The sequence below is a fragment of the Topomyia yanbarensis genome, chromosome 2 (genome assembly GCF_030247195.1).
Source record: "Topomyia yanbarensis strain Yona2022 chromosome 2, ASM3024719v1, whole genome shotgun sequence".
In the NCBI taxonomy this organism is placed as follows: Eukaryota; Metazoa; Arthropoda; class Insecta; order Diptera; family Culicidae; genus Topomyia; species Topomyia yanbarensis.
The window spans coordinates 331,797,995-331,817,775 of NC_080671.1; the positions used below are offsets into that span (position 1 = coordinate 331,797,995).

The following is a 19,781-nucleotide window of genomic DNA, read 5'->3' on the forward strand; positions in this document are numbered from 1 at the left end:
TCGTCTGCAAACTGTGAGACTTCAGCTGGCTACGCAGTCCGTAAAAAGCCCTTTTTGCAGCTGCAAGACGCCTTTTCACCTCGCGGGCAACATCATTATCGCACGTCACTAGAGTTCCAAGGTACACAGATTCTTCCACTACTTCAAATTTATCACCGCCTAACACCACTTCACCACCAACATCACTATTTGACCCACGTATTCTTCCAGCTATCATGTACTTCGTCTTGCTGGTATTGATTGTGAGACCAATTCTTGCTGTCCCCCTTTTAAAAGGCACGAATGCCTCTTCCACGGCTCGGCGGTCGATTCCAATGATATCAATATCGTCCGCAAATCCTAGGAGCATATGCGACCGAGTGACGATGGTACCGTTCCTTTGCACGCCTGCTCTCCTGATGGCACCTTCAAGAGCAATGTTGAACAGCAAGTTTGACAGCGCATCACCCTGCATCAATCCGTCTAAGGTTACAAAGGACGTCGAAATCTCATCCGCAACCCAAACACTTGATTTCGATCCATTCAGCGTTGCACGAATCATTCGGAATTCGTCGGAAAACCATGTTCTACCATTATCTACCATAACTCGTTTCTTCTCACTGAATCGTACGTCGCTTTGAAATCAATAAACAGATGGTGTGTCTGCAAGTTGTATTCCCGGAATTTATTTAGGATCTGTCGCAGGGTAAACATTGTTGTTGATAGGCCTTCACGAAAATCACCTTGGTATTCGCCGACGAAAGACTCCTCCAACGGCCTCAATCTGTTGAACAGAATACGTGACATAATTTTGTACGCCGAATTGAGGAGCGATATTCCTCGATAATTGGCGCACTCCATTCTGTGTCCCTTTTTGTATAAGGGACAAATGAGGCCCTCTAGCCAGTCAGCAGGTAGTTCTTCTTCTTCCCATACCTGCAAAAGAGTGGAGTATTTCGTGCAGCTGCTCACTAACGTGTTTGAAAAGTTCGGCCGGGAGCTCGTCCTTTCCAGCAGCCTTACAGTTTTTCAGCTCTTTGATTGCCTTTTTCACCTCTTCTAGCATCGGAGGCTCCACAGCTTGTCCATCGTCACTTATCCTTATTCTGTTCATTGACGCGCTAACATTCTCTCCATTCAACAATGTCTCGAAACGCTCTCTCCACCTGACTGCTACCATAGTTTTATCTGTCAGCAAGTTACCTTCACGGTCATTGCGACTCAGTAATGACGTTCTCCTCATACTGCTTTTTCTTTCTGCGGTGAATTCTTTTTTCGGCTCCTCTTGCTCCCTTGTACTGCTTTCTTTTCTGCCGGGTACCAGACACTAACATCAGGCTCTGGCAGCATTTTTCTCAACCGTCACTCTCTGGCACTCCTAATCGAACCAACCGTTTCTGGGTCGTCTCTGAGCAGTACCTATTACTTCTCGCGCTGCTGTGCTCACCGCTCCGTGTATTGACTCCCACAGATTGTTGAGGTTGTCGTCTACGTTGATTCCCCTTATCCGCTCATCAAGCTTCTGGCGGTACTCGTCCGTCACACCTTCTGCTGAGAAGCGCTGGATATTGAAACGCAACGATCGCTGAGTTCTTGAGTTCGCTACGGTTGATAACCGTGTTCGAATCTTACTGACAACGAGATAGTGATCAGAGTCGATGTTTGGTCCTCTGAAGGTCCTCACATCTATAACATTCGAGAAGTGCCGGCCGTCTACCAGGACATGGTATATTTGATTGCAAGTTTCGCCATTCGGGTGCATCCAGGTGTGCTTACGGATGTCTTTGCGTGCAAAATAAGTGCTGCTGAAGGCCATCATTCTAGCTGCAGCGAAGGTCACTAGTCTCAGGCCGTTGTCATTGGTCACAGAGTGAAGGCTCTCCTTACCAATGATTGGACGGAAAAAGTCCTCCCTACCGACCTGAGCGTTGGCGCCCCCGATAACAATTTTCACGTCATGCTTTGGGCACTCTCCGTAGGTTTTGTCGAGACACTCGTAAAACGCGTCTTTCACGTAATCGGGTTTATCGTTTGTCGGTGCATAGATGTTGATCAAGCTGTAGTTGAAGAATTTGACCCGTACCTTCAATACACAGATTCGCTCGCTAACCGGTTTCCACCTTATAACACGCTTCATCTGCTTGCCGATCACTATGAAACCGACTCCATGTTCTGTCTTTTCGCCGCCGCTATAGTAGATGTTGTATTTGATGGAAGTGTTGGCGATGGGATTCACCGTCCTGAATTCACGTTCTCCAGTTCTAGGCCACCGCAACTCCTGAATCGCAGCCACGCTCACTCCAACCGTCTGCAGTTCGCGAGCTAAAAGACTCACTCGTCCGGGTTCATTCCATGTTCCGAGTTTCCAATCATTGTCCTTATTTCGTAGGCGGGTCGGTTGCCGAAAGTATCGCGATGTGGTGATAACCATCGTTATAAGCGCATAGGCTACTTCCTACAAGCTCAATACGTCGCACATCCGTATCCAAGTGTAGTAGTCGAACAGAAGCCGGGACTTCACACGAATGAAATCGTGACGCACACATCCCCTTGAACCAAGGCTTCGTCGTTACTTACGGGATGATAGAATGTAGGCATCGTTCATGTTTCCCATTGCTCCATGAGGTTTGCCAGCTGTCGAGCGTCGTCTCTCTGACGACCGATACTGAAAAACTCATTGGAGCAAAATGTGTTTTAGTAGATGTTACTTTCTCATGCACCCATCTCTGTTGAAGAGTCCGCTTTTCATTACTCGGGATGGAGCAATGAGAAGGGACTTAAACAAAGGTAAGATTTTTTAGATAAAATATTGGAATGGCTTTATCACGCGAAGGGCCTCAATAGAGATGATGAAATAGTGATCTGTGGACAAAGCGTCGGTGATCCCAAGGGTATACTGAATAGCAGCTAACTCTGTGATGTAAGCTGATGCCGGATCATTGAGTTAGAATGAAGCGATAACATTATCATTGAAGATATCGAAACCAGTGGACTCATCGAGGTTTGATCCGTAAGTGTACAACACGATCTGGTATGCCTCCGGAATGTTTTCTGCTATTTATAAACGTCCAGAATGTCGAGGGATTATTTCGAAGGCTGCGTTGAACTTGGTTCAGATATTCCGGGCTGTGTCATATTTCAGTTCAGTTCGACGAAGAATAGTTTTGTTGTCGTCGGTCATATAATGTAATGTCCGTGTCGTTAAAGAAAGCTAGATCGAAGGTCCGTCCATTCACGTTGCGAAGAGAGCAGATTTGATACAAGTCACCAGCGGTCAGCGTTTCTGTGAACACCGTCTCTTGTTCCGATATCGCATTTTCAGGAAGGTAGCTTAAAGTCGTCAAAGAGAATTCACCGGAGATTGTAATCGCCACCAACAAGTACATTGTCGCTCCAATTAGCTTTGTTCAGAATGCTTTGGAAAGCAGAGGAGTGAATGTTATACAAATCAGGATCACTGTTTGGCCTCAGATAAATGCAGCAAATATATAACGATCTACCTGGCAGTGAAACGTGTAAGCTTGGCAACAGGTATCGGCGAGAACGATAATGTCGTAGTCGCATGAAGTGAGGGCAAGCAAGAAGGCTTGCGTTTTTGTTCTCATTCCACGAACGTTCTGGTAGTAGACGGTCAGTAAATCAGGTGCTGTACGCGATGGTGTTCTGTGAACCAAGAGCGGATTATCATTTAAAGCAAACGAAGAAGTCCCCTGAGAAGGAAGTTTGGACCTTCGAACGCAAGGCCGGGATGACTAAGACTGGTGCTAGCTGGTTGAGCGACTGCGTCGGAGCGTATGGCTCGTATGCATGTAACCCATGACAATGCGTAAGCAACGATACTGGATTCTCTCCAGTTTGACGAAGTGTATGTTCGCAGCGGAGCGGAAACAGAAAAACCCGTACTCCATCACCGACAATATCACTGTATGGTATATCCTGATCAGGTTTCCTGGTAGACACCCTTTTCATGTTCCAGTTATTGTCCGGAGAATATTGAGTCTTTGTTGGCATTTCTGTTTCAAATACCTAATGTGCCATCCTCAGGGAACGGGTACTCAAAAAATGAATTATTTTTTCAGTCATTTAGTTAATTTTTCAACGAAGTCAGTATTTTTCACTTAAAACATAATGTTTATTCTTCAAAAAAAAAACGTCAATGAATATTGGAGAAGTGGCCCTGGTCAGCCGTACGACGCAACTTAGTCGCGAGGCTCTCACAAGAGCGCTGGACGGCACTGACGTGTCTTTTTTCCGGACATAGTTCCGGATCCTGGCGGTCAACTGCTTCGTATCCTTGACCCGCCAATTATTTTTGTACACTAGGGCACTGAGGGAACCGAAAAAATCCTAAATGGGACGGCACTGGGGCAAGTTGGTTGGGTTCCTTTCTTTCGGCACGTACGGTATCTTTTCCTGGTCAAGATACTGCAGCGTCTTCTTGGCGTAATGGGAAGACGGCTTGTCCGGCCAGAATACGTACTTCCCATCCGCATGATGCTTCTTTAAGAACGGGAGAAGAATTTTCTCAAGTCACTCCTCCTGATACACTTGTTGATTGATGGCAAGACCGGTCGGATTGAACCACGGTTTTGAAACCTTTCTGTCCGATATGACGATGTACAGCATAACTGTTTTTTTCAAATTTATGCCTTAACTTATATTTTACCCTGGGGAGTGTGGCCGACTTGTCGCTGGAATAGTAGCTGTCATTTCCTGGAATGTGGGTATTCGAAAGCGAAAAATAACTTTCGCCGTCCGGCGCGAACGACGTTCCGCGGTAGTTCTTCGTCATGCATCGGCACTGCGATTTCACGATCGCTATCTGCTCGTCTGTGTACTCGGCGAGTTCTACATCTTGAGGGTTCAAGGTATGGGAGCAGTGATATTTTCGGCCGGCATCATGCAAACTCGTTCCGTCCGTGTTGTCGAACAGCTTTTTCAACGCTTCCCTTTTCTTCTTCATCATTATCTTCGCCGGACGGCCCCTACCGGCCTTCCGTTCCACGCTCAGGTTTGCCAGGATCCGATAAACTGTACTCACGGGCTCGTTTCACTCTCGAAAGTGATCTACCGTAATTTTTTTTCCACGATGACCTGAAAAGACAACCAGTTAAGTTTTCTCCGTGGAGAACTCGATACCCAGCTTATGAGCCAAAGTAGGCAAGTTGTCCAAAGTATCTTATAGTGGTCCTTGCAAATCGGCAGTTTTGGGCCCTGTAACATAGACCACCCCGTCGTCTGAAAGTTGTCTTAGTGTGCATAAATTGGCACGACAATCGTCAATCTCATTCATGTAAAAGTTGTAGAGTATGGGACTTAAACACGAACCCCGGGGAAGATACATATAACTAAATTGCAATGTTGTTAAGTCACCATGCGAAAAATGCATGTGCTTTTCAGACAACTAACAAAAAGTTGTTTAAAATCGGTGAAAGAACATGATGCAGCTTCTCTGGAAGAGCATTGATGGACACTGAGTCAAAAGCCCCCTTAATATACAGGTAAACTGATAACGTCTACTAGCATACGCTATTTGAATTTCTGTTCAGAGCAACGCAACGCAATCGTTCGTCCCTTTACCTTTGCGGAAGCCAAATAGTGTATCTGACAGTAAGCCATTTACTTCAATCCAATTATCGATGCGCAACAAACAACTGCCGGATACAGGAAAGCACTGCAATTGGCCGGTACGAGTGGTGGTCGGAGGCTTATTTTCTTGGTTTTGAGATTGCGATGCCATCCAATTATAAGTAAGCTGGCCAACTCTGACGAAAAAATCCGAACACCGTTCAGCAATGAAGCGGAATCGTTCACCACACTCAAGTAGATGGCTTGCATAGTGAATGGATTTTATCGACAGAGTTGGTCAGCTTAGTCATAAGGGTCAATGTTGTCATGAAGGAAGTTGTTAAATAAATTCAACTAGCGCCTTTTTGCAGTGTCAGGCAGATTCTTAAACAAGTTAAATTTGATGCTGTCTAACCCCGGGGCGTTATTGTTGCATGATAAGAGAGCAAGGGAGTGGTATGTTTCCAATATCGGGACAGGGTCCGAACAAATCTTTTTGGCGAAGGCGAATATCCAGCGGTTTGAATATTCCATGTTCTCGTTGGTACTGTTTCGGCTACCTCACGTTAACCCGTCGACGAACCGGCGCCAATAACTGCATTTCGTGGCGACGCATACTATCGATAACTAGCGGGTAACACGTCGTCCCGGAAGGCCTTACATGCAGTGGACTTTCCTGTGTACAGTTCTGAGTACTCTTTGTCCACCACGGGATGGGAGATCGTCCGTGGGTGTCCGCACCGGGTACTGGCCTAGTATGAGCTTGATTCGCATTGTCGAGACCAGCCAAAAACCTGTACTCTTTTTGCGGGGAATGTTCTTAAATGCAATGCAATCTAACTGTAGCGATGTCGAGCAGAGCGATAAATCCATTGCGCTTGCTCGTGCTGGTGCTGTCGGAATCCGTGTCATTTCTCCCATGTTTAGGATGGTCGTGTTGAAATTGTCGCATAGATCTTGGATTAATGTTGAACTGTTTTCATCATGAAGGCAACCCTATACTGTACTGTGCAAGTTAAAGTCTCTTAGAACTAGCCGCGGTGCCGGTAGGAGTTCCGTGATATTATAAAGTGTTCGGTTCCCTACCCCTACCCTACCAAAGGGTAAGTGGAAGCAATGCAAATGTTGATCCTAATGCGGCAAGCGATAACTTGAATGTCTAGTGTCAAAGGGAGGTTAATTCGATTGAAGGAAAAGCACTTTTTAATCCCCAAAAGTACCTACTCCTCCGTAGGGGTTTTCTCGATACAGACGAATTGAGAAAGTTGATATCTATGTCGGAAGTTGACCAAGTTGCATGTAAGGCGAAGCCATGACATTTTAAACTTTTTTGGGGAGTTTTGAAGGAATCTATCTCCGGGAGGGTACTTCTGCAATTCCACTACAACACAGTGATCGAATCGGTGACCTCGTTCGATGTATTAGCCATCGAAGGATACGATCGCTGTAAGGAGGGGCCATTTAGCAGTCAACTGCTTCAAAAATGTTTGCACTATAGGAAGAGACCGTACCAGAAGGCTTTTAAGTGGATCAGTAGCAATGAAAGCTGTGAAAATTAAGTCCACGAGGTTATAAAGTTTCATTAGTCGGGTAATGAACTGAGTACCATTTGAAAAAATAGGACACATGGGGTTCGCGGTGTCCCTGGAAGTGGTGGGTACTCCTTATTAGAATTAAAATTTCCATGTCCTAGAGCAACTTGCTTCGGATTTAGGGCCTCACTTCCGTTGGATTTATTAAATGTAGTTGGCGCACTCTCAAGAGAGGACACCTAGGCATTCTTACGAGGCTAAATTTCTCTTCTTCCGTGAATCCCCCGTGTTAACAAAGGATGTTTCCGCTTGTGGATCTGCCACATCGTTTTTTATTGCCACAATAGGTGTTTGCTGCTTGCAATTACTACAGTTCGTTACCCGCTGTACAAACAAGCGAACAGGCAGGCGAACCCTATCTAGAGGGACGTAATTTGGAAGAAAAGATTCGGTGAAAGTCCCTCAAAGCGTGGCCGATGCTGTATAGGATTCCTTGTCTCCAGCGAGCGTGTGCAATTTCTTGCAGTCTAATATTTTCACCGGCTGGAGTAGGAGGTTTTAAAACAACCAGCCCCATACTTCAGCACGTCCTCGCATGTCCAATTCGCCTCGGTGATGACTCCGTACACTTTTACATCCATACACAGTACATATACTCTATAGTGCTGCGTAAAGCGGTTATAGAAAGCAGTCTAATGTTCTAATGTGCGAGGTCGCTAACAACAATTTTTAACTTCTTCGCGCGAACCCTTGTAATCTGGTTCACGGCCGGGGAATGCTATGTCAGATCACTTGATATTGTCAAAATATCGAGTGATTTATTGGTGGTGCGGAAATAGGCCACCCAGTGGAGTTTTGTGGGTATGCTTTTAGGGGGGGGATAGGAGTCATATCAGGGGGTCTTTCATCTTCCAATTTATCATCGGTAGACTGCCCATCGAGGGACATTTTCGCGCAATAATATCAGTAACGAAATGTTTGAAGGACAAAACAGAAAATAATAATAGAAGGGAAACTTTGATTTTTTTACAATTTTTTTTGTTAACGACCTATTGAGTCAATTTGTCAACTGTTTTTAACGCATTTAATTAGCAAAGGACTGGAAGGTGAAGTACATTTTTTAATATTAAGAGCCATAGTACTCAAGGGAGAGCAAGGAGTTGAAGGAAGAAAGTTTTAGAAAAGCGTGGAAAGGGTCATATGAGCAGTCATAGAGCTTAGAGTTGCATTTCTAATGCCAAATGATCCTGACTCCTGCGGTCCCGATCAGAATGCAGCAACAAGATTATAACAGAATGCAAATTTCATAGTAGGCGGTGTTATAAATTTGGTCTCGTTAGTAGTTAAAATATCAGAAAATTATAACAAGTAACAACGCGAGAGATAGTTTTGAAATATTTTTGTTATGTGTTTCTGATCGGGGTAGCAGACAAAGGGTTAAGTCACCGGTAAACTCCAAGCTTGCTCATATGACCCTTTCCACGCTTTTCTAAAACTTTCTTCCTCCCACTCCTTGCTCTCCCTTGAGTACTATGAAACTTTGGTACTTATCTTTTCGACGCCGATGACCTTCGATGGGACGTGTTGACAATACCAGCACGACAGGCATTGTTTTCGAAACAAAGGCCTATCAATCTCAACTGGCTATGGCACTGCACTGAGCACTGGACACAATAAAAACCGAACCGGGGCAAGCGACTGCGAAGACACTAGCACACGTCTTATCTGAGCGCGTGTCGAACAATGAATGATCCGACTGAAGGTTGAAGAAACGCGAATTTGACTGGTCATTAATGCGTCTAAGTTAAATCTCAAGAGAGCAGGAAGTTCGGAGTTAAAACATTACGTATCCCACCGAATTTATCGATTGATGGTGAAGATATCGAGACGGTTAGTGAGTTTATTTAGGCTCACTGGCGATCGCCGGTAATGACACCAGCAGTGATGTTCAGAGACTTATTCTTGCAGGTCATTGTGCTTACTCAGGGCTTCGAAAAACCCTTCAGTCCGACAAAATACACCACTGCACGAACTTAACCATATATTAAACGCTCAGTTATCCTATACGGCAACGAAACCTGGACTATGATGTCGGAGGACCAACACTATCTTAGTGTTTTCGAACGAAAGGTATTGCGAATGATCTACGGTGGGAGCAGATGAAAGACGGAATGTAGAGACGGCGGATTAACCACAAATTACAACAGTTGCTTGGAGCTCCATTTATCGTTCGCACAGCGGTATTTGGGCGGATGTCAATGCTACGGGTACAAAAAAGATAGGTAGTTGTTTGTGATGAAGAAGACCTGAGGAACCTTCGGGACCTGTGAGGCTGGCGACCAACAGCCATATACTGAGTAACCAAGCCGAATTCTTGATTCTTCTTGACTCCTATGGAGAAGTGCTTTTGTTGATCAAAAAGTGCTATGACTTCTATCGAATTAACCTCGCCTCGATACCAGGCATTGAAGTTGTTGCTTGCCAAGTTAGGATCATAGGCTAAGATCTTTACATTGCTTCCCACTACACTCCCCCTTGATCCTTGGTTGACCACTATCGGTTTTGGGATATTGCGGAACTACTCTCCACACCGAGACCATACTTAGGATGTTCAACGCTGACAGTACGGCATGGGATTGTGTCTGGGAGTGCGTTTATGATGGTAGTCGATCCACCTTACTCCACAATTTTTGTGACGTTTTCATTATGACCTTTTTGAAAATGGAACGAATTACACGGATTCCTGTACCACCGCCCCGCCCAAGCACGTTGGACTTATCCCTCTGGTCAATATCGTTGCGGTTAGATGTAGAAGTTAATTTCTTATTCCCACGATTTGAAAAAATCGAGTCTACACAAGAGTATCCGATTTTGGCTTGCTCGATTCTAGCCAGCATGGTACAAGCTCAGACGAAATACGCACCAGACGTGAACATTAGAGTGGCTCGAATATGACATTTTTCAGCACAGTCCTTTTGAGTTCCTTTGTGGTCCCAAATGCCTGTGCAAAGTTTGGGAGCGGTTGGTTGGTTCCCGTGTTTGCGCATTGCGTTCAAAGTTTGTATGGGATTTTATATGGGAAAATCAATTATTTTGCATTTACGTTAATAAAGATCGCTATTTCATTCAATATTCAAACCAGCTTTATAAAACTATAGTTCAAACCTTGGTTAACAACTTTGTTGAAGATAGTAACTAGCTAAGAGTTTTCAAAAAAATAGTTATAACGATTTTAAAACTTATGGGAAAATCCAAATGCAAAATTCATTATTTCTTCCAACACTGTCAGCACATCACGACACCGATACTTTAAACTTAAATAAATTAGAATATATTCATCGCAGAGACTTGATACCTTAGAATAAAATGTTGAGAATGAATTGCTGGATAACATAGACGTAGTCAGAACATGAAAAGAAGAGGGGGTGTGGATTGTGTGCTCCCCAGTTCCCTTTTTAGATAGTTTAGTATAACATAAGGAGCACATCTTCAGCGCAGGTTTATACCGCCGAATTAAAAATTAATCTTACGTGATTGAGGGCTACTATTTAAGGGTTCTACTGTTATCTCCATTAAAATGGTACAACGGGTTATAAGTTTTACATATTTTAAAACCCTATTTCTTAGCCGTTCAGAGTCAGAATTTAAAAAATGCATATTCTTAGATTCCTTGAAGTCTAGGAATTGTTTCTACTGACGCTTTCGTTTGAGAATCTAGGAACGAAACTAGGATAGTTACTTCAAACAAGCGTTTTTTGATGAAATTGAGTTAAGTTCACGCAAAAACAGAGGTGATTTCCAGACCTCAGTTAATTTTTGCCTCAAACAAAAACAACACATAAATTTGTAAGTGTAAATCCTAAATATTGTAAATGTTATTTCCCACAACAAAGATTGTAGTATGATTCATATTTGGGTCTATCAAAACATTAAGAAAGTTAAGTCGTTAACATTTGCAAGGACGTAATGATTCTTTGTCTTATACAAAACAATCTAAAAAAGGGACTGGGGAGTACACAAGCCCCCCCCCCTTCTTTCCATTTTCTGACTACGTCTATGTTATTCAGCAATTCATTCTCAACATTTCATTCAAAGGTGTCAAGTTTCTGCGATGAATATATTCTAATTTATTTAAGTTTTTAATGTCGATGTCACTGGTGCACTGGCAGTGTTGGAAAAAGCAATCAATTTCTGCATTTGGATTTTACCATAAGTTTTAAAATCGTTATAACTACTTTTTGAAAACTCGTAGCTAGTTACTATCTTCGACAAAGTTGTTAGCCAAGGTTTAAACTATAGTTTTATAAAGCTGGTTTTCCATAGTGAGTGAAATAGCGATCTTTATTAACGTAAATTCAAAATAATTGATTTCCCCATATAAAATTCCATTAAAACTTTGAGCGCAATGCGCTAACCCCGGAAGTAACCAACCGCTACCAAATTTTGCATAGGCATTTGGGACCACAAAAGGAACTCAAAAAGTGATGTGCCCGTTAGTTTAAATCATTTGGAAGTTTTCCCATACAGCCGCGAGCCACTCTAGTGAACACCCACGGAAGATATCTCAGCCCAATCGTGGGACAAAGAGTGCTCAACCTTCTACACTGAGGAATCAAAACTCCTAGAATATCGAAAATCTCGGAAACTCCAGGAAGTCCGCGATATTGGAAACGAAAAGCTTGATGAAAGCCAAAAAGCGTGGTTATTTGCGCCGGTTCGTCGACTGGTTAAGAAGAGAAACATCGATGAGCACTGCTTGGGGCCCGACGTACGCGCAATCGAAAAAATACCGACGAATGCGTGAAATATTCTAACCACTGGACATTCAATTTCACCATGCTATATTTCTCCTTAGTGGAGAAAAATTTTACGTGAACATTATTTTTCCTCCGCTAAGGAGAAAATTGTTTAAAATTTGCGCGTTAGGGGGAACAAAACCTATAACTAAATTAGTTTACTCAGAAACCGTTTTCGTTTTTAGAGCAAGCGTCATTCCGGTACTAGCTTAGTCCTGTCACTAGGTTAGTGTCGGATTCTGATGAGATGAAGTTGAAACGAAACATTGGATTTTGCCAAAACAAAAGAAATCTGGTCGGGCTCTGGGTCGGCACAGAAAAATTACCGGGTCTCCTAACGATAGAGCGAACGAATCAGTGGCGTAGTAGGAATCCAATGTTCGGGGGGCGGGGATATGAATATTTTTGTATGTATATGAAAAAATGTTCAAAAAACAACCTGAACAGAAAAAAATGTACAAAAACCAATAACTCAGTGCTCTAGCTTACGATGACGGAGAGTCCCCTGGCGAAAAAAGTTCTCCCAAAGCCGATTCTTCTTTGGTTTTCGCAATATTTCTATCGGAACAACTGGTGGGGTGCCGTGGTCGGTCTGACGATTTCGGACTCATACTAGGTGCTTTGCTGCAGTCTACTTGACTAGTCCGCGGCGGTTGATCTAACTCACTCTGCGGAGAGTTCCCTGGCGGTGATTGCTCTTCCGAAACCGTTGCTCGATTTTCATCACGCCGTTTCCACTGTAAAACAGTCATGATCTTCATCATAACTCTGTTTACTGCGCTCCACGTCTTTGTCATTCTGTAGGCTACATTATCCGGGTTGATGTCCCCCTGTTTTAAGTAGCTCCCTGTACGTCGCTTCAAACCTCGGACATTCATAGACCACATGCTGCGGTGTCTCGTCGACGTTCTCACACTCCGGGCACAATGGTGACGTTGCGTACCCGAACCGATGAAGATACTTCATGCAGCCGTGGCTCGGTAGCAGCAGTTTCAGGTGGGAGGTTATCTCTCCGTGCTTTCTATTGACCCACGTCGACAGGTTTGGATGAGCTGGTAGGTCAACTTTCCTTTTTCCCTATTGTCCCATTCCTGCTGCCACGTCGCCATCGAATCGATTCTCATCATTTTCCTCACGTTTCTGACGTTTCATTGATTGTAGCACTTGGTATCCTCCAGGGTACCAGGGTCCGGGAAGACGAAGAGTGTTTTGAACTGCGTGGCAATAGGGGAGTCCGTGCGCGTACCAGGGTGACCTTGGTCGCCAGATGGCAGCGCGAATGGGATAACTCCTCGAGAGGTAGGTGGACCCACCGGCTGATACCTAACATATCGTACTGGATGGGTAGACCCCATGGGGAAGTTCACTTCCATCTGACACAATTCCTGTCAGGCCATGGCTGTTTCCGACAGTACCTCCACAGGTTTGGGCATGCGGAGGCCACGGTCTGCCCAGACTGCCCAGGTGTTGACGAAACGGACGTATGTCTCCGTTTCGACATCGAAAGAGGAGCTATGCTAGACGTCTGAGGCTGGGACACATCCCCTGATACCCTTATACAGAGGATGTGCCAGGCGGTGGAGAAGCGGAACGCAGTCTCGATTGCAACCGCTCAAAATGCCTGTAGGCTATAGAGAATATGGCGCGCCGAGCAGCAGGCAATAAGCACGACTAATTTGGAATTGGTTACCTAGAGCGGAATGGGTTTAAGCGCGGAGAAATTAATGAATGGAATGCTCATGCGGAGGCAAGAGTGGCACAGTGGTGTCAACCGCGATAGCCACGCCGATGGATGACGGTAGAGCGAGTGAATAGGCGGATGAAGACGGATCTATGGTCTGCCCATGCCGAGATAGGGGGTCGTAGCGTAGCGTAGATTGCTGGTACCTACCTCGAGGCGTGGCAGAGGAATGTAAGGTGAGCGTGAGTGCGAAAGCCAGGCACGAGTGAGCGAGTACGTTAAGTACTGCCATCCCCCAGAAGTAATGCCGGAAGGTAGTTCCCGGGGAAAGATGGCGGAGCCCAATGGAGTTTAGTCCTGGTTGAGCCCGACACGCCAGTACACTCCTGTATGGTAGGTTGGCAACTACTAAGTACGTGTACTGGGAAAGTGCGGTAATTGCATTCTCCATTGTAAAAAAGAGTACCAGGGTGATGCAGATGGCGATCATCTCGGCGATAACGCATACTGCCTCCGGTACGCATTCGCAATTCGTATACTAAGGCAAAATGGATAGCAAAATTCATAAGATTCATCTTATGATGACTAGAAAAGTAACAAAACTATGTTTTCATAAGATTAATATGAAAAACATACGACTTGTATGATCACCTTAACATTTTATAAGTTATTGCATATGCCAGTCGTACGAGTTTCATACGAGCATCTTATGATTCTCATAAACATAAGAGAAATGTATAATATTGTCTTATGATAATTCAAAGATGCCTTGTGGAACATGAAATCATAGCAAACTGATTTGACCGAATAAATGCCGTTTCATAAGATTATCTTATGATTTACATACGTGCTACTTGTGGCTAAAAATTATACGATATTCCTATTAATTTCGCTGTATTTTTTGCCTGAGTGTACGACCACCAGCCGGAACGTCCTGTTCAGCTTTTCGCGGTTGCGGTTGGTTTTCAGCGCCGCGCCCCAGGCAGGAGTCCCATATCATAGTATTGATGACGAAACATTAGATAATAGACCGACATTTCGCAGGTGTAATCAACATGGTTGTTAAAGCTCAACCTGTCATCGATTATCACTCCCAATTGCTTCAGTGCACGCACAGTGGCGGATTTGCCTAAAAACCTGACCAAAAGTCGAAAATTGCATGGTAGTACTTTGGCTTCTAGTACATATATTGTCCTTCAGATGGTGCTGCCGCATGCTATTGCAAGCGAAACGTTCCAAAATTTCCATATTTGAGGTGTTGGCATATCCAAATAGTTTAAACCATCGGGTTTTGCTCATCTTTTTTTATCGAGCGCTCGAAACATCAGTATTATTCAAATGTAGCTGGATTTTGATAAAACTGCCGGTTTCGAATATGGAATAATGGAAAGTTATGCTGAAGGTATGTACTTTATTTATATGTATTCATGTCAAAAGATATTACTTTGTTTGTTCATAGAAAATGTCAATAACTTTCACGATTTTGTTGCAGACGGTTTCAGCACACATTTTTGCAAAATTATTGAAATACTTTTTTTGTCCACGTATGTCCACTATGTTTCAAGGCAATTTGTGTTCCTTGAACGATTCTCCATTTGGAACACTATAGAATTCTTGTACGAATTTACCCGTTTTTGAGTAATCTTTGATTAAGTGGAGACAGAGACGGATTATAAGATTTTCAGCCTAAAATTTGGACTCGTACTTTTAATTACTGCTACACCTCTGGTTGTCATAGCGAGTTGCACAATACTACATTTTGATCGGGAAGAATTGTATATTTAGTGGTGAAAATTTCATCAAGATTCATAAACATATTCAAAAGTTATCAAAAGTGGAATGCAAAATACGTAAATAATTTTGATCATTCATATTGAAAACCAACGAGGTGAACAGAAGTGATCGCTAACGGTTCCAAATTTCAAAAACCGATTACGAATACCATGGTTAAACGTTACCGGGCAACTATGACGTTTGATCATGCAAAGCAAACCAAATCTAGAGGTGGAATATATGACTGGATTCTACGAGCGAAAATCAGTAATGAGTGAGGGCAGAGTAGTGCAAAAGAATACTAGGATCTCTGACCGTGATTTGGCTAAAAATTTCACTTTTGCGTACACTCCAGCTTGGCGAATTTGTTCGTGAGAAGGTTGTCAGTCGTAGTATGTCAGCAAGCATGACAACAAAACGTGGTTGCTCAAAACTATACCAGGAAGCGGTACTAGCATGTTCTGACCAAGTATAACACATGGCGCATTTTAGATGGGATTTTATTTTTTTAAATAGGCGCTTCATCGTAATAATGAACTTTGTACGAATCCTCGGTCTAACAATTTAAATAAAACTATGAATCTTAGTTAAATTCACTTGTTTTCATTTTTTGTCATATTCATTTTTAGTCACTACAATTTGCATGCCAACTTGTTGTCAATTTTCACTCCGTGCATTTCGTCGTAGAATCGGCTTATTTTCAATAATTTAAAAAAAATACTATTTTTCGTTCTTTGAGAAATATGTGCATCGGACAGCAATTGAATAATAATCGTGCAAAGAGTTAAAAAGTTTTATAACTATGTTGTATAATATTTCAAAATACATAGTTTGAAATGACTAATAACATCAATTCTCATAAAAGCTACATCATCTAGACACCCAAATACCTTATTGCGTGCAAATCAACAAATTCTATCATTTAGCTACACATCATTTAAAATTCGATACATTATAAACGTTATTGGCGTACACTGGAACCATCGAAACCATTCATTTGTGAAAATTTACTAATATTTATATTAAAATGTCGGCCATTTTGCATCCGCCATTTTATATTTTGAAAATCTGACATCTGTGGCACGCTTTGATACAATCACATGCCCTTCGACGGTGTATCCACTGAACCGCTTTGTAGTTGCTGACCAACAACACATCCGTCTTGTGGTGAGCTATTTGCAGCTTGATCCCGTTCATCCAGCTCTCGATCGCATCTATTGTCTCCGTAACCGACACTTCCATTTCTTCAAGCGTCTCACTCATCACCGTTAGTGACACGTCGTCCACGAAACCCACGATTTTCACATTCTGCCCTGTGTTCGTCTCGTACAGCAGTACTCAACTGTGGAAGTAGCTCTTCAAGATCTGGCTCATTCTTCTGTGCAGCGCTGCGGCAATGGCCTATACGAGGCTTGATGGCCCGGTGACTTCCCTGACTTTGGCAGCAATATCAGCTTGGTCCTCAAATCCCCCCCCCCCCCTCGCTACTACGCCAGGGGAACGAATAACCATTTTCCATGGCTCACTTACAATAATACTCCGGGATTAGCTGGAATCAATTTTAACTTATTGAAGAATCTGCCTGATTCTGCAAAAAGGCGTCTATTGAATTTTTTCATCAAACAATCTCTCACAACCTTAATTCCAACAACTGAAAGTTTACAAAGTATTGCTGCAGATTTCAACAAAAATACCGCATACACCTTTAGAAGAAAAGCTTTGCATGATTTTTTTTTCAATAGGGGAAACTAACACCAAAAATCCATATTCTAGTTTGTGGTATTCTCGCCTTGGTAAGGTTTAGAATGAGCTAATATAGAAAACACTGGAAACTCGTTAGGAAAACATCGCTCAAATAGTAAAGTTTGTCGGAATCTAATAGAGATTCACCTTTCCATATGTTGAACAGGTCTGGGAAAACGCGAAATGAGATCGGTAACGGTCATGAAATAAGTGTTTGTCAATGAAACTTGGGGGGGGGGGGGGGGTTGGGTCTGTCAAGGTACGGAACTAACGAAATCACAGAAATGTGTGATTTATACTTAAAGGTATTTGGAAGAAAATCATAAGTATAATTGATTTTTTTATTTTCTCGCGATAACCTTAATCGGTATACCTTCTGCCGGTCTAAGTACTAAATCCGTCTTAAATCTAATATTTTTCATCGTCTCTCCTGGTAGCACTTGATAGTTCGCCACAAGTCTGATAATTGTAATCTTCAGTTCCATCAGTGCGTACCTCTGCCCGATACAGTTTCTCGATCCTACACTAAAGGGAATGTAGTCAAAGGGACCACGCCGATTCTCGGCGCTTTCAGCAAAGCGTTCAGGATCGAAGCGTTCCGGATCAGGATATACCGCTGGATTCCGATGGACAACGTAGATCGGGACGGTCATGTCAACTCCAGCCGGTACGATAACTCCATTAATTTCCGTATCCTCGACCAGCTTACGCCCGATAAAGGACACTGGCGGTAGCAAACGGAGTGATTCTTTCACCACCATATCCAGGTACTTGAAGTCCTGTAGATTGTTGTAAGTCAGAGTAGCTGTTTTACAGCTGTCCTTACCCAAAGTGGACAAGATTTCGTCGTAAACTTTTTGCTGAATATCTTGATTCTTGGCCAGTTGCAGAATTGTAAACGCTATTCCGGAAGTGGTCGTATCGTGACCTTCGAACATGAACGTGTCCACTTCTTCTCGAATATCTAGGTTTGATAGCGGTTTCCCATCGACTGTGACGTTCAGTAAAAGGTCAAGAAAAGTTTGCTTCCGCTTCGAATACATATCCGCTTCGTTAAGATCGAATTCTATCGTACCGAGTTGTTTATTGTTTCGCAATTGTTCGCGACGTTGATTGATTACCGAATCCGTGAACTGATGCAATCTGCGTATTAATTTTCGTTGCTCCCAGGCGTTCGGTACCAAATACCAATACACACTATTAAACGCACTGATTGGGCTGAAAATCCGTAGTAAAATCAGCTCACTCATTCGCTTCACGTCGCACACGTACTGATTCGTCGGGTCCTCCTGCGCGTTAATCTGCACCCCCATCGATGTCTCGCATATGCTATCCAACGCGTACAGTGAGATGTAGTCGTAAATGTCGAACTCTCCTGCCCCATCATGTCGTTCCAGTTTCCGCATCAGCACATTAGCTTCCCGGTTGAAGACTTCAGCGAATCCTTCCAAAATTTTAAAGTGAAAAGTAGGAGTGATAATTTTTCGTCGATGGAACCATTTCTCCCCAGAGGAAATCAGTAGACCTTTACCAAGCCAAGGTTCAATGTAATCATAAATTACGGACTTCTCCGTCGCTTTAGCCATCAGAACTTTCTCGACGCTACGGGCGCTGCTAACGTTGAGCATGATGTCATTCCCGACACCCCACGTAACGATATCGGGTCCATTTTCCTCGTGTAGTTCAACCATTCGTTTGAAGATGCCCGGTATGTCAGTCTGAAACTCCATCAAATTTCCCAGCAAGAAGTTCGGTTTCGGTCCAGGGAAGTGCTTTATAACTTGTAGTAGTTTCCAGCGTACATGAAGAAACCGAACCACGACTAAGGCGACCAATGCTAGGAAAATCGCAAAATAAAACATGTTGACCGACTGTTGTTAAACCACTGACTGGTGGTAATCGGATCGACCAGCCGGGCTGGATGTTTGGGTTGTCCTTATCACCTCCTAAATGCGAATTATGAGACTCTGATAAGCGGTGCAGTTTCCAGCCGGTTGATTGTTTTAATCAGTTGACATGAATTGTTTTGTTGTGGCGTTGTGTGTTCTGCTCGAATCGAAAACGAAATTTTGTTGACTCATCGTTATTGTGCGGATTCAAAACTTTGGACTTTATTTTGTTGGGATTACTTTAAACTGTTAATAAAACAACCTCCCCACAAGTTCGCTGCAGATCGTGCCGTACGTGTAAAAGGGCTAAGGGGTATTTTTATAAGGGCTGATTCTATAAGCAGCTAGTATGTCCCTCGAATGTTTAGAATTCATTTTATAATTTACACACACTCTTGGAAAAGTGAATATTTCATTTATAGCAACTATATAGAGATGAATTTCTCTACCTAACAATGTTAAATAAATATTGTATCTCATTCAAAGCATAAATCGGCTGAATAGCTGTGAGCGATAAGTATTTTAAAATGTTTTTAAAATTTTAATTGTAGTTTGACTGGTAATTAGACCAACATCAATGGAGTCTTCTCTTGCAGCTACTACGCACCTTACCGGTAGACGATCGATCGATTCACAGAAATGCTCGATAAGTTGACAGAAAAGTTTATCGATACACTAGTCGTTATAGACGGCGGTTTCAACGCCTGGGCAGTAGAATGGAGCAGCAGCTTCATCAAAACAAGGGGTAGTAGTTAACTCAAGGCCTTTGCAAAGCTGAACGTAGATATTGCAAACGATAGTACAACCAGCATCTACCGCC

General features: G+C 43.2%; 2 protein-coding genes across 2 annotated transcripts; both read right to left on the reverse strand.

Moving 5' to 3' along the window:
* Positions 1–1,357: 1,357 nt before the first annotated feature.
* LOC131680595 (uncharacterized) lies at positions 1,358–2,410 on the reverse strand. The gene has a single exon (XM_058961307.1). The coding sequence runs from the start codon at positions 2,408–2,410 to the stop codon at positions 1,358–1,360; it is 1,053 nt and encodes a 350-aa protein (XP_058817290.1).
* A 14,985-nt stretch (positions 2,411–17,395) lies between these two features.
* On the reverse strand, positions 17,396–18,971 carry LOC131683939 (cytochrome P450 4C1-like). Its single transcript, XM_058966351.1, has one exon. It carries the CDS (start codon positions 18,932–18,934, stop codon positions 17,414–17,416), a length of 1,521 nt encoding a protein of 506 aa, XP_058822334.1. The 5' UTR covers positions 18,935–18,971; the 3' UTR covers positions 17,396–17,413.
* Positions 18,972–19,781: the final 810 nt, after the last annotated feature.